Raw genomic sequence first — 13,400 nt, 5'->3', positions numbered from 1 at the left:
TGGCCTGTGTACACTGGCAAATAAATTAGTGAGCAGCTGATACTGCACACAGGCAGACAGACAAGTACAGATCACATGTGATCAGCACACAGACAGGATTAAATGCAGTGTCTCAATGTTAATTAAAAAATAATCTGCTAACCGCAGATCCTAACACATACAATATAGACTGCACCCTGGTGTAGAATACAGACTGCATCCTAGTGATTAACATACAATACATAGAGCTTCTTTGTGACCTCCATAAAATACAGAATATATCTTGCTATATAAAGCAGACTACTAATCTAGTGATAGGTGTACAATACAGAGAACATCCTATTGCCCACCATAGAATACAGAGAGGACCCTAGTGATTCATATACAATATAAAGAGGACCATAGTCACTGGTATACACTACAGATATCACCTTGTAACCAGTATACGATGCAGAGCATCCAAGTGCCTGCCATACAATACAGAGAGCATCCTTGTCACTGCCATACAAAAAATAATACCGTTCTTGCAACCACCAAAAAAAGCAGAGAACAATCTAGTTATCACTATACAAAACAGAAAGCATTCTAGTGACTGCCTTATGATACACCATTTTAACCAACATACAGTACAGTGAGCATAATTGTAACCTAGATAAAATATAAAGAATTAAACCCTCCATTTGTCAGGCATTATGCATCCTAAACCGGCTGCTTGGGACATCTTGTGCAATATCATGAGTACCCACCATATTGATTCTCTCCTATATGATAAACCCTGTATGAATATTCCACATATCATCACTCTCCCTATTGATTCTACACCCACATCATGCCACCACACCCATACTGACATTCCCCGATATCCTCCCACTCATCCATGTAGATGCTCTCCTATATATGATAACTGCCCTGTATTGATGTTTCCTGTTATAATGCACCTGTGGCTTTTATATCTTCATACTTTTACTGTAGGAAATAAATAAGTATAGGACAAAAAAGAATCTTGAAAAACTTTGTACAGAAAATGTGTTACAAAAATAGCATGCATGGTTGATGTTATACAACCAGGGCCGCTAAGAGCTAAACAGGGCCTGGGTAATGGGGAGTTGTGACCAAATCAGGGTGTTCTCCCCCCCCCCCCAAAAAAAATGTCTTTAAACAATACTTGTGTCCCCCTCAGCACCCCCCCTGACCCAGGCTCCCCTGCTGGGCTCCTCCAACAAGTCAGTACCCCCACCTCCCTTTAGCATCCCTCGGCACAGGTCATGGTATTTAAGGGACACTGGGCCTGATTCAGATCTGAACGCTCTGACCAGAGCGCTCGCTCTGAATCAGGGCCCTCCTCCATGAAAATGGAGTGGCCTCCTGGCCGCTCGTATAGCTGTGGGTGACCACCCACAGCATATGCGAGCGGCCAAAAAGATGGTCGCGATGGTCTTGACCATCGTGACCATCGGACTTGCGATGGAGACCCTGTGGTAGGGTCTCCCTGCCACAAGCCCTGGAGTGATTTTGGCTCTATCACAGCCAAAATCACTCCCACTGACATCACTAGTGATGTCAGTGGGGCCGGCTTCAGACCCATGGGAACGCCTCCGTCTGGCAGGCACGCCCCCGGCACGCCCACCAAAGGGGGCATGCTGTCAATCAACATCGACAGCACGCCCCCTTTGGTGCGAGACCCGGAGCGATGGAAAGCCCGTCGCTCCCCGGTCTCGCGCATACGCACGACGGAGCTCCCTCCGTCGTGCGCATGCGCAGTGGGGAACATCGACCCGCTTGCGAGCGTACTGACACTCACGAGCGGGTCTGAATGACCCCCACTGTTCAAGTGTTATGTTGTAAAAAATTTTGTTAATTTCATAATGAAATATTTACTAGGTCAATATTCATTGTAATAGCTAATAACAATTATTTGAACAGAAGATATTTGCAGTATATACTTACATCATATGAACATCCTGCCTCTTTATATTGTAGTATACATAGTCTGATTTGGTCTTTCACCTCCAGATGTCTGACTACAAGCGCGCCACATTTCATGATGAAGATGTTCCAGAAGCTACAGGAGAGACAGCATCATCTCCTGATACAGTAGAGGTGAGAGCACATGGAGCTTGTCTATGCTACATACCTTTTATTGGATATTTACAATTATACTAAATAAGCAAAAATGTGCTGTCATGTACAGTGTCTGTTTTTTATGTGTATTGTATTTCTGCTGTATAGTAATTTTGAGTTTCTAAACTAAAAAATACATAAAAAAAATATCTGCACTCTAAAATTATTGGGTTTTTTTGCAAATATTTCCAGTCTCAATTTTAACACTTATTATGTATAGCAATATTTTGGTATCCCAATAAGGCCTACCATTTTTAAAGTAGACAACTGCATTAAATGAAACTCCCTTTTTATTAAAAGAAGGGTGCCCCTACATTTACAGATGTCATTTTGGACGTGATAGCCTCCCACCAATATATGGAAAACGACTATTTTCCATACTGCAGAGTAATATTGTCTGAAACAGCTACTAGTGGGCTACATAATTTTAAAGAGAAGTCTCACTTCTTTCAGGTTGTAGGTGTCATTATGAGGGTGATAATGATAAGGCATGTAGTGCCCTACACCCCCCCCCTTCCGCATAGCATGGGGTAACATTGTCCGATGATGACAAAGTGATCACCAGACAAAAAGTACTAATGTGCTCCATTATTTGAGAGAGGGGACCCCCCTCTTTCTAAAATGGCTTCCCCTTAAACATTGGTAGCCAGGTTGCGGGAGATCTTTCCCCATGCATTGACTACATTATTTCTCCGTAGTGCAGACAGGGGCGCCAAGGGGGGGAGCGAGTACTAGTTATCTGGGCCCGGACTTGCTGGAGGGCCCGGCGCCAACCCCCCCTCCCTCCTACCTCACAGCAGCCCAGCACACGCTACTGTGCACTGGGCTGCAGCGGAAGACTGCTCGCTGCTGTTGAGCAGCAGCCGCAGCAGTCTTCTATGCCGGGGGTGGGGAGCGATAACACAAAACGCGCCCCCTCCTGGCTCACAGCGCCTCCCTCCCCGACGTGCAGCACCGCATTATTTTTTTTTCCTAAGGGAGCATAGCCATGCCTCACACAATTAGGCCACACTCCCTTTTACCCTGGCCTGCTGCGGCTGTCAGTACCCGAGTGCAGGGGGTTAATATATGATGATCAGTGTGTTCATCAAATATTCACTTTTATGTGGGGTTCCCCTCTTTCAAATGAGGGTACTCGCATCTTTTTTAGGTTAGATGGCGGTGGATATAGCGGGACTTAAAGTCCGGCCCCATCATTTAGATGGTTTTTTTTTAACAACAGTGGTGCCGGTAGCACCTCCGGATTCAAATTCATCAATGGGGGCTGCAGGATGTCCCCAGTGGTTGCCTGGGCCGGTAAGGAAATTTTTTGGAGGGAGGCTCACTACCCACCGCTGTTAAGGACGAGTGGAGCTCATCCTCTGTATTGTGGGTGTATAGGCGAGTACGAGCCCCACTTGTCCTCTACAGCAAAGAGATTAAGCATTGTGACTACACTATATGAAGTTGCTAGCATCTATTTGGATTCCTTATTTGTCATGTCCATTGTGACTACTGCAGGAAAGAAGGTTCTCATTAGATGTACTAAGTAAATATTGAATGTGATGGTGTTTGTATTTCACTACATCTTACATGGAAGAGGTGATATTCATATTCATTAATAACACTGCCAAGACACTAATAGATTTTTGTGTATATGACACTTCATTACATTATACTGTTTACAAATAACGTAATGCAACTTTGCATCTATATCACCATCCATCCACATCTATTGGCACAGTTCTAAGCAATGGCCCGTACACACGAGATGATCAAACAACGATCAGATATCATTGTCTGATCGTCCTGCATGTGCTGGATGTGCGATATCGAACATCCAGCACATGCACCAACCCCCAAACTACTATAACAGGCTAACCTTTTCGATATCGACCAGGGTGGCCTGCATGCACGGGCGATGGTCGATATCGACCATCCGTGCCCACGCGTCGATGGTCATTTGGTCGTTGGAAGGGGATAAAAAATTGACGATAATAAACGACTGAATGATAAACGATATCGTCATCGTTTATATCGTCCTGGTTATCTGACTGTATGTATGCACCATACGAATAATACTGCTGCGTTTTGAGTTGGACTTATCTGTAGGTACATGCAGCACAATATGCACACATAACACTGCAATTTTGCCATTTAATAAGTGTCAAACTCCAAATAAGGCACTAAGGGGCTGGGTTGAACGCATTTCCACTGAGGGGGAGTAACTGAGCTGTAACTGGGTGAACTCACATAGGCAAAGTTCAGAGAGGGCGTGTGGAGGGAATTGCAGGCTATGCAGAGTTATGCGGAAATGTAAATCCACTTCAGATAGATATTTTGCACCAGGGACAGCACTGGTCCAAGTGTGCACTGATAATGATAATATCAAGTGAATGGGTGGGGGTGGTCTGGACGTAGAGTTGTGTACAACTCAGCATAAAGTATATACACATTATGTTCTGTGCACGCAATGTGGCAGCAATTATGGGCAAGTTGCATTTAACTCTGCATCATCCCTAAAGTGTCTAAGGGGTCTATTTACTAAGCTTTGTTAGACGATAAAGCGAACGGAGGTAAGGTACCAGCCAATCAGCTCCTACCTGTCATGTCACAGGCTGTGTTTGAAAAATTACATTTAAGAGCTGATTGGCTGGTACCTAATCTCTGTTCTCTTTATCTCCTAACAAAGCTTAGTAAATAGACCCATAAATCACATTTGTAGTCTTTGCCTACTTGCACAAATCATAGGACCTTTTCTGTACCGTCAGTGCAATTCTCTTGCAAACTAGTGAACGTTATTGCAGGCCATGCTCATTCTATACAACTTATTCCAGCCATTGCTAATAATTATGTTTGAAATAAACATTTGGTGGTGTTGTTTGCTTTGTTTTGAGAGGAATGTTGGACTAGTGACGTTACCTCATTTACATTTCTACCAGCACTCCAGGCAAGCACTTGGCATGCATTAGCACAAAGCTAACGTTACTTCTTTTAGTTAAGATCCTACCATCAGCACTAATTTATAATTGGAATGTATGGTCTCCCATAAACTCCAGGGCCCTTAAATGGCCTATTTTATCTCACAGTGTAAATGTCAAAGGAGGAAACAATATGTCACACTTGTTTCTCCACCTTTTCATTTATTTGCCTGCATTCCTCTTATTTCTTCAGGTTGGTTTTCGGAAGGGGAGAGGGCATTTCCTTGGCTCCTTGGGTGTTAGATCTAAGCCAGAACTGTTTCTAGGAGTCCTGAGTGCAGTTCTAGCATTGCTGCTCCTTGGAAGTCTTATTGCTTTAGGTGTACAGCAAGTCTCAGGTACCAACACAGTCATCCTCGTCCCTTCTCTCTCATTCTTCCTGCACTACTGTGTCCTCACTAACATCATTACCTGTGTGTCATGTTCTGTCACTTTGCAATGGTACTAACATAAATAATACTGAACTCTCTGTATATAATCAGTGGTTTATAACTATTATTTCATTTAATCATTTTACTATTATTTCATTAGTCCATGGTACATACAAAAACATGTTTTTAAGTATAACATATTTTGAGTATAACATGTAGAGAACCATAGTACAGAACACAGCATGGATATTAAGGGCAAATGTCTCAGTCCTGTGTAGCAGTTAGGTGCTTACTCCAGATGAGTTGCCAGCATGGTGAGTGGCAAGGTGTCAGCGCTGGAGGACAGAACAGGTAGGTAATTACAATATTTTGGGCTGGGATGACAAAGAGATTATAGTTTTTAAATGAATAGTTGAAAAATAAGGCCTGTTGTTGCCAAATCAGGTGGACATAGTTAGCTAGCCTAGCAATTATACAGTAGACTCTAGAACTACAGTAATATACTGTATCATATTGTAATTTAGAGCAGTGAAAGAGTTAACCTTTTCCATGCATTCTGTATGTCAACTGAAAGACAGCTTGATAGATATGAGACTAGTAAGTGTGTTGAGTTACCAGGTTCATGTGGAGCACTCTCTACCATTATCCCTCATCTTCTGATGACACATATAATACACTTTTTTTTAGATACTGTACAGCATTCAGTTCCATCAGCAGTTAGATGATTATAGGAGTTGTAATATGTTAAGTCAGTGCAAAATTCATAAGAGGGTTTTTCTACTTTATGACAACTTCCCCCTTAGAGTGCCCAAAAGGGAGGTTCCTTTTATCTGAAGCTGAGTGGTGACTTGTGCTTTGATACTAAAGCAATGACATACTGGGACTACAGATGACCTGTAATATATTCCTATACCCTGCAGTGTCGCAGGGAAAATGAGTACTACTTAGCATTTTGCAACTCTTGGAATCAGGTAAGCAGGGGTTTCAGAATTATTAGGACTTCCCTCCCTATATGTAGGGGGAAAGGTTAAATTAAGAAGGTGCCCAAAAGTGCACAACCCTTATTATTCCCAAAACTCTTTTTCTGGCTTCTTGCAGCATGGGCTTAGCCAGAATTATCTTGCAAATCATAATAACAATCCTTTCAATTATTGGAAAATACGGTTGGAAGAGGCATATAGCGCCTACCAGTCTATGTCTGCAGTCATTTCCCAATCTAATTAACAATGGATAATAAACTGATCTGGCTGCTTGGCCCCAGTGGATGAATACACAATTTCACTCGACTTGACTACCTATATTTTTGGTCAAATTGAATAATAATCTTGTCACTCTACCCTTGGTATTGTTAAACTATGGAAAAAAATCAGTAAAGAATGTTTTAAGTTGGTAGCATGTTGGATTTAATATTTTTTTTTTTAGTTTAGCAGTATTAGAGATGAAAAACTGACAAAATCACAAAAATAGCCCAAAAATATTAGTTTTATGTGATACATTAGAACTCCAATGATCCAAATTACCCTCAGTCTCAATTTGTTTTGATAAGCAGCAATCTACAGGGTGTTTCACTCGCTACTGGCCCCAAAGATTTTCTTATAACTTTTAAAGTAATTCACCTTCCAGAGGCAGGGCTGCAGCGCAGTCCAATATTCAAATAGGGGAACCACACCAACTGCCATCCTCACTGGCATCCTCACTGGCAGTTGGTGTGGTTCCTCTATTTGAATTTTAGCTGCGCTGCTGACTAGGGTGGTGAACAGCTTGCCTGGATGCTTATGGTGAACACTTTCAACACTTGCTATGACTTCCTCATGTTTCTCATAGACCAGGGTATGTCTGTGTCACATTTTACTAAATTACGTCAACTATTTTAAAAGTTATAAGAAAAACCTTGGTGCCAATAGCGAGTGAAACTCCCTGTACCTTCAAGATTATTTTATATTAATTTCAATGTCTGGGTGAATCATATTTGCTGACTTTATAAATATCCTCCCCAGGAGAAAGACCGAGAGGAGATTCTGTTGACATCTTCAGGGGCGGGCTGGCCTGTATACGTCATTAGGCCACGCCCCATTACTGGAAACGGCAGCAAAAATTCCCTGTAAAATCTCCCCATCCTGCCCATTTCACTAGGAAGTGGGATGCATGCAGGAGAAATGCCTACTCTTCCAGGGGTGCGAGGGGTTACCTGAAAAATCGTGAGCCTCCCGCAACTTTCAGGAGAGTAAGCAAGTATGGGGTAATTATAGAGCCAGGTCAATGGTATGATTATTAAATTTTTTATTTTTCAGTATTTTCTTGATAATTTTATATTTTCCAAATTTTTTATTTTTTTTGCCAAAAGAGACCTTGTGGAATCACTTAAGACTCCCATATGTCTCCCATGTTTTCAGCACCAATAAACCCAAAATACATCTGATTGGAGCTAGTACATCCTTCTTAAGTTGCATGGACCTGTTAGTATCACTTTGTTACTGAGGTCTAATTTTGGTCCCTCATCCATTTAAATACAAATGCATTTTAGAATTCAATGCTCAGCTTTCACTATGATTTGTGTAATGATCTAGGAACCAGGAAACACTCTTTATAGTGGATTTCTGGGCATACAGGCGGCAGAGATCCATGCCTGGATGGTGAATGGATTTTTAAGTTCTTTATTAATCCCATTATTTCATTTTGAGGTTAGCATGCACCAAGAACTGGATATACTGTATACATGCGGGCAACCATGGGCACCTTACACTCTACCCCACCCATTTGTAACATCTTTTTTATACAGAACATTGTGTAGCTTCCCTGGTCCTATTTCAACACAATATTGTGGCCAATGTCGTGCACAATTCATTCTCTCTTTAGTCAAATCATGTGCTTCAGGCAACAATCTCTCCCACAGCCAGATAATGTAATATTTCCCTAGCTCACTTAAACTCACGCCAGTTAATTTTTCTCATTCCCTCTATTCATTTTTCTTTTTTAATGAAAGAGAAAGTCTCATCTCATCTCTTTTGCCCCTAGGCCTGATGCTAAATTTGGCCACGCATATGTCAGTTATGAGGAAATTCAGGTCTTTCTCTAAAGATACATTGCACTACACCGATTCCTTATTTAGGATTGTATTATATATCCCATCACATCTGGGGGTTCTCTCCGCAGACATTCTTTACATAATGGTATACGACAATCACTTATTACCAAACAGTCCTTTGGTTATCATGAAAGTTATAGTTATATATCATTATTAGCAATACTCACTGGCTCTTGTTTTTAGCCAAATAAAGTGCTTTCTTTTAGATGTCATATTTGCTCAATTTATAATTTTGACTACAGTCTATTTGTATTCTCATTGTAGAAACCTGTAGTATTGTGTTATTATCATCTCATGCTTTGTGCCAATTTTTGCTCCTTAACGGCCAGCTTATAGTTGTTCCTGTGAGTGTGGTCAGATGAATGCCCATAGCATCCTTGTCTCCTTTATTTACACCCGCTGAGACTATTGTCTAGTTCTGCACAGGAGGTTCTGTTGCTTTTTGGTCTGAACATTATTAGTCTATCTTATTGTTACTGACCTGGCTATTAATTTGCCTGCAGCAGAGTGGGTTAACATTTAGAACAATTTGTTGTCAGATCGGGCAGCAGGTGGGCAAGATCGGGCAGCAGGTGGACCACGGGTCGGGGACTCGGGATTGTGGGCGGACCCCCCTCTCTGTCTGGCCCAGGACTCCTGTCCCGTCAGTCCCCCCCTGATGGCGGCCCTGGATTTGTCTGTCCTATTTTTCCTTTGTATTTGCCAGCCTATTGCAACTCATATAAGTTACCAAGAAAATGCATTATGTAAAATTCCAAACCTTACCCTCAGAATTGGGGTAGAACAATGAGGCTTTAGTTACCGCCTTCCGGCCACTCAGCAATTGTTGACTTTGTTCACCTTGTGCAATTTGGTGGTTCTGTGTTTCAGAGAATGCAGCCTAGAAAAGATACACATCAGGACATCTATGCATGTACATTTGACACCAAACTGCCAAAAGTAATCATTAAAGACTCTATGCAAACAGGCTGTTCCTATCTCTCTGGGGAGGAGTATGCTCACGGAACAACATTGGCCTTTGCTTAATTGTGGAATTCTGTCAATTTGCTCAGAAGACAGAAAACTAGAATATCTAGCTAGGAACAGGTGAAACTAATCTCAGCAAGTAATATATATATTTTTTAATTATTATTATTGTGAATGTCTCTTTTAAGAAATTTTGTACTTTTGTAGTGCTGGACTCTGGACCTGATTCACTACCGTTCGCAACTGCGAATGCAATAGCGAATACGCACGCAGATAGTATGCTAATCCATTGTGATTGCTATGCCACTGCAGCTCAACATAAGGACGTCCACTTTACCTTACACACATCCGTAATGTTTAGCCAGACTGTAAAACCATCGGTAACATCAATTACTATCGCAGCCTCATGCACACTTGCACAAGGTCAGACCTTACCCAGAAATTGATAACTTCAGCGCATGCTATGAGTCCTCAAGCTGCGTTATGACATCGCAGTGGATAATTTATGCACACCCCTGCAACGGCGTTCAAACGCACTGGCACGCCTGTGTTTCACCTACCCTCCCCCTGTCACCTCCCACAAACTGTTCTTCCTGTCAATCACTTTGCGATGGGTCTGCATAGTCACTGCGATCGCAGTCCCGATCTCAGTGGCCTGTTCGCGCACTGCGATGCATATGCATGCGCAGTACGCAACAATCGGCCGATTGCGTGCGTATTAGCAGTTGTGATCCAAGCTGGATCAGGCCCTCTGTAACATCAGAAAACTTTATTGAATACATTATTCATACTGTACTTTATTGTGTCATTGAAATTAGTGTTATTACCACAGTACTTTTGGAAAAAAACTTTAGATCCTGGATTTGACACTTCCTCATATTCAGTTTACAACTGTTCCTCTTTTCCTTTAATTGCATTATTTTTTTTGTATTTAAGGCTTTTAACTGCTACTTGTTGGCCTGCGCTGGCTTCACTAACTAGTGAATTCCTTTGTTTGGAATTTTGGACAAATTAGTTAATGAGGTACTCTTGCTTCACCTCCCGCTTGGAGTAAATTGTTTTCATGTTCCCTCTGGCCTCCCTGGAAATCATTCCTTCTCTATTAAGTCATTATTCTCAGTACTTTAGTGTTTTGCTGAGATCATTCCACCCAACTGTCCCTATGATTGTTCCTCGACTACTAGGGGCCAATTGTATCCTTTATGTATTCCATGAATAATTTACAGAACTTAAACAGCAAATTCAGCCAAATGTTCCCCTCTCCTGAAGGATTTGGCTTCTTTAAACAGGTCACACACTATTTTTACAAAACTCAATTAGCACTAATCTTGTGCATTTAATCTGGTATAAAAGAGATGTCAAAAAAGTTTTACTCATAACATATTTCATGAATATCTTGTGCTGCCCTTATTATAGAATTATGAATCCACATAACATAAGCGTGGATGAAGAAATGATTTGTTTATTTGTCTGAACAATGAGACACAGTGCCACTGAAACCACACAGTTCTGAGAAACAGATCTGCTGATGCAGAAACTTAAGGGCCCCATACACTGTGCGATATGCACCTAGCGATGTGACGGCCGATCCAATGGCCGACAAATCGGGCGGTACCCACGCACGGAGCGATGAGGTGGCAGACCGCCCGATATGCCAGCACCCCCCTCCCCCACCCGCATAGCACTGCATGGGATCGTACATCGCTCCCCCACATCAACTGAACAGGAAGAAAGATCTGGAGGAGCGAGGTACAATCCCACGGGAGCGTGCACTGGCCGATATCATACCCACACACGGAACGATATAGCAGCAATATCGTTCCAATCCGTCGGATCGGCTGCTATATCGCATGGTGTATGGGGGCCTTTACACACGTTGATATATCAAAAGATTTTTACAGAATATAACTACCAATCATAATATAGGTTTACACCTTTCTACATACTTCATGCTAATTAATGCTAACTACTTAATTAAATCTAACCAATCATATTAAATGCCATGCTATTGAATAGAGGCAAACAAGTGAACCACACAAAGGCCCATTTCTCACATACTGTACTCAGGAGTTCTTGACATCTGCTGTTTTATTGTAGTAAAAACATAGCTACATGGTGTGTGAGATTGCAAGCCTGTGAAATTCCGTATAGAAAGATCACAAAATATAACATGAGGTGTTTCACACAGAACATGTTCTCAGAGAAAAATCCTTAAAGACACTTTTATTTCACATTTGAATGAGATGGCTTCCAGCATCCATTTTGAATGAACACTTTACTATAACACCCTCTACTTCAGATCTGCTTCCAACAATGCCGACATTCTTATCAAAGACATTTTTAGCTTATGTGGGCTCCCATATCAACCTCTGAAGAGTTTTTTGCAAAAATATGTGAGTCAGTAAATTTTTGTTTTGCCTATCAGCCAGGATTTATTAGCCATATTGATTCAACAACATTCAGGAGCAATATTTAAAGTGCTCCATTTTCATTCCTCAGGATGATTGGAATGATTTGTGTCCACGGGCTGGGTTTGCCCACAACAACCATATATTTACGCATAACCAGCAAATAAACCGTTCTTCATTCTTTATGGTACTTATCCAGAACTCCCAGATCCATTTCTTCCTCTTCTAGGGTGTGTGTGGTGTGAGTACACCATTATTAATCTGTTAATATCAAGTCTGAAGTCCACAAAGTGGTTGGCCAATCAACTGCTTCTTAAAAAACATTAGATTAAAATGACAACCTACTCCTCAACTAAGCCCAGGAACAAAAGGCCCCCATTTACTAACGAGTTTTATCACCAAAACGAGTGATACATTTCACTGTGTATGATAAATGGTGCTCCAGCCAATCAGCTCCCAACTGTCATTTTTCCAACAGTTGACAGTTGGGAGCTGATTGGCTGGAACACCATTTATCATACACTGTGACATTTATCACTCGTTTTGGTGATAAAACTTGTTAATAAATGAGGCCCAAAGCTTGGAATTCTACCAGAAACATTCATTTGAAAGGATCATCATCAGTGCGTTGCTCTGACAGAGGCACTGAATGAGTCAAACCTGTTTCCTTTGATTGCACATTACCCTATTTACTATAAATATCTAATACATTCCATGAATTCTAGTTAAAACATCTTATCCTCGGACCTCTATAATTTTTCTAGCTGCAACATGGCTTCCAAATCCTCATTATTCACATCCTTGATTCTAAAATCTCTGGGAGAATTTGAAATGTATTATATTTTGGGAATTGGATGGGACCCTGCTTTGAAGAGCATTCAGGTCAAAGCATATATTTTATTTTTTTGTAAGCATGCTCTACTGATGGCACTTAAAAGGGCACTTATAATGCAGACTCTCCCATTTAGGTGTTACATGTGGCATGATAGCGCGCATTTTAAAGCATGCTTGTGTCATCAGTCACTTTTATTTAATATTGGCTAGTGACAGTCAATTGTTTGGCACCTGAGCAACAGGTTGTGCAGATATTTGTTGATCTTGAGAGTGTTATTCTGATTGTCTTAGTGTTACTGGCCCTGCTCGTTGTGCTTGTTACCCTGTTCCCAATATGTTCTATCAATTCTAAAACAATTTTGCCTGTGCTAATCTTAGTGTATACTGAAGTCAAAAGTCATGGGATAGCAGTATGTAAAGGTAATGGAAGGTGCCGTCACCGTACTGTGATGATTGGAAATGCCCAGACCTGCATCACTTGTAATCTGACATCTCATGAGTCAGTTTGAACACAGGCTATGCCGCTCATTGCAAGGCGACATGAATTATCAGAGTTTGAACGGGACATGATAGTGGGTGCCCAATGGATGGGATATTCTGTTTCTGAAGTTGTGCGGGCATTCAACATTCCTCGAACTATGGTGTCACGTCTGTACTGGAAATATCTCATAGAAGG

At 41.5% G+C, this 13,400-nt stretch overlaps 1 protein-coding gene across 1 annotated transcript in view; it reads left to right on the top strand.

Annotated features, from left to right (window-relative positions):
- Positions 1-13,400, top strand: part of ECE2 (endothelin converting enzyme 2) — a 98,536-nt gene that overhangs the window by 17,030 nt on the left and 68,106 nt on the right. Inside the window, exons 2-3 of the mRNA XM_088479772.1 lie at positions 1,993-2,079; positions 5,254-5,398. Coding sequence (XP_088335898.1) covers positions 1,993-2,079; positions 5,254-5,398 — 232 coding nt within the window. The remainder of the gene's footprint in view (positions 1-1,992; positions 2,080-5,253; positions 5,399-13,400) is intronic.

Source organism: Taudactylus pleione, unplaced genomic scaffold (assembly GCF_031769625.1).
Source record: "Taudactylus pleione unplaced genomic scaffold, aTauple2 ptg000244l, whole genome shotgun sequence".
NCBI lineage: Eukaryota > Metazoa > Chordata > Amphibia > Anura > Myobatrachidae > Taudactylus > Taudactylus pleione.
Note: the sequence above shows the minus strand (reverse complement) of the source record. Positions and strands in the feature narration are given on the sequence as shown.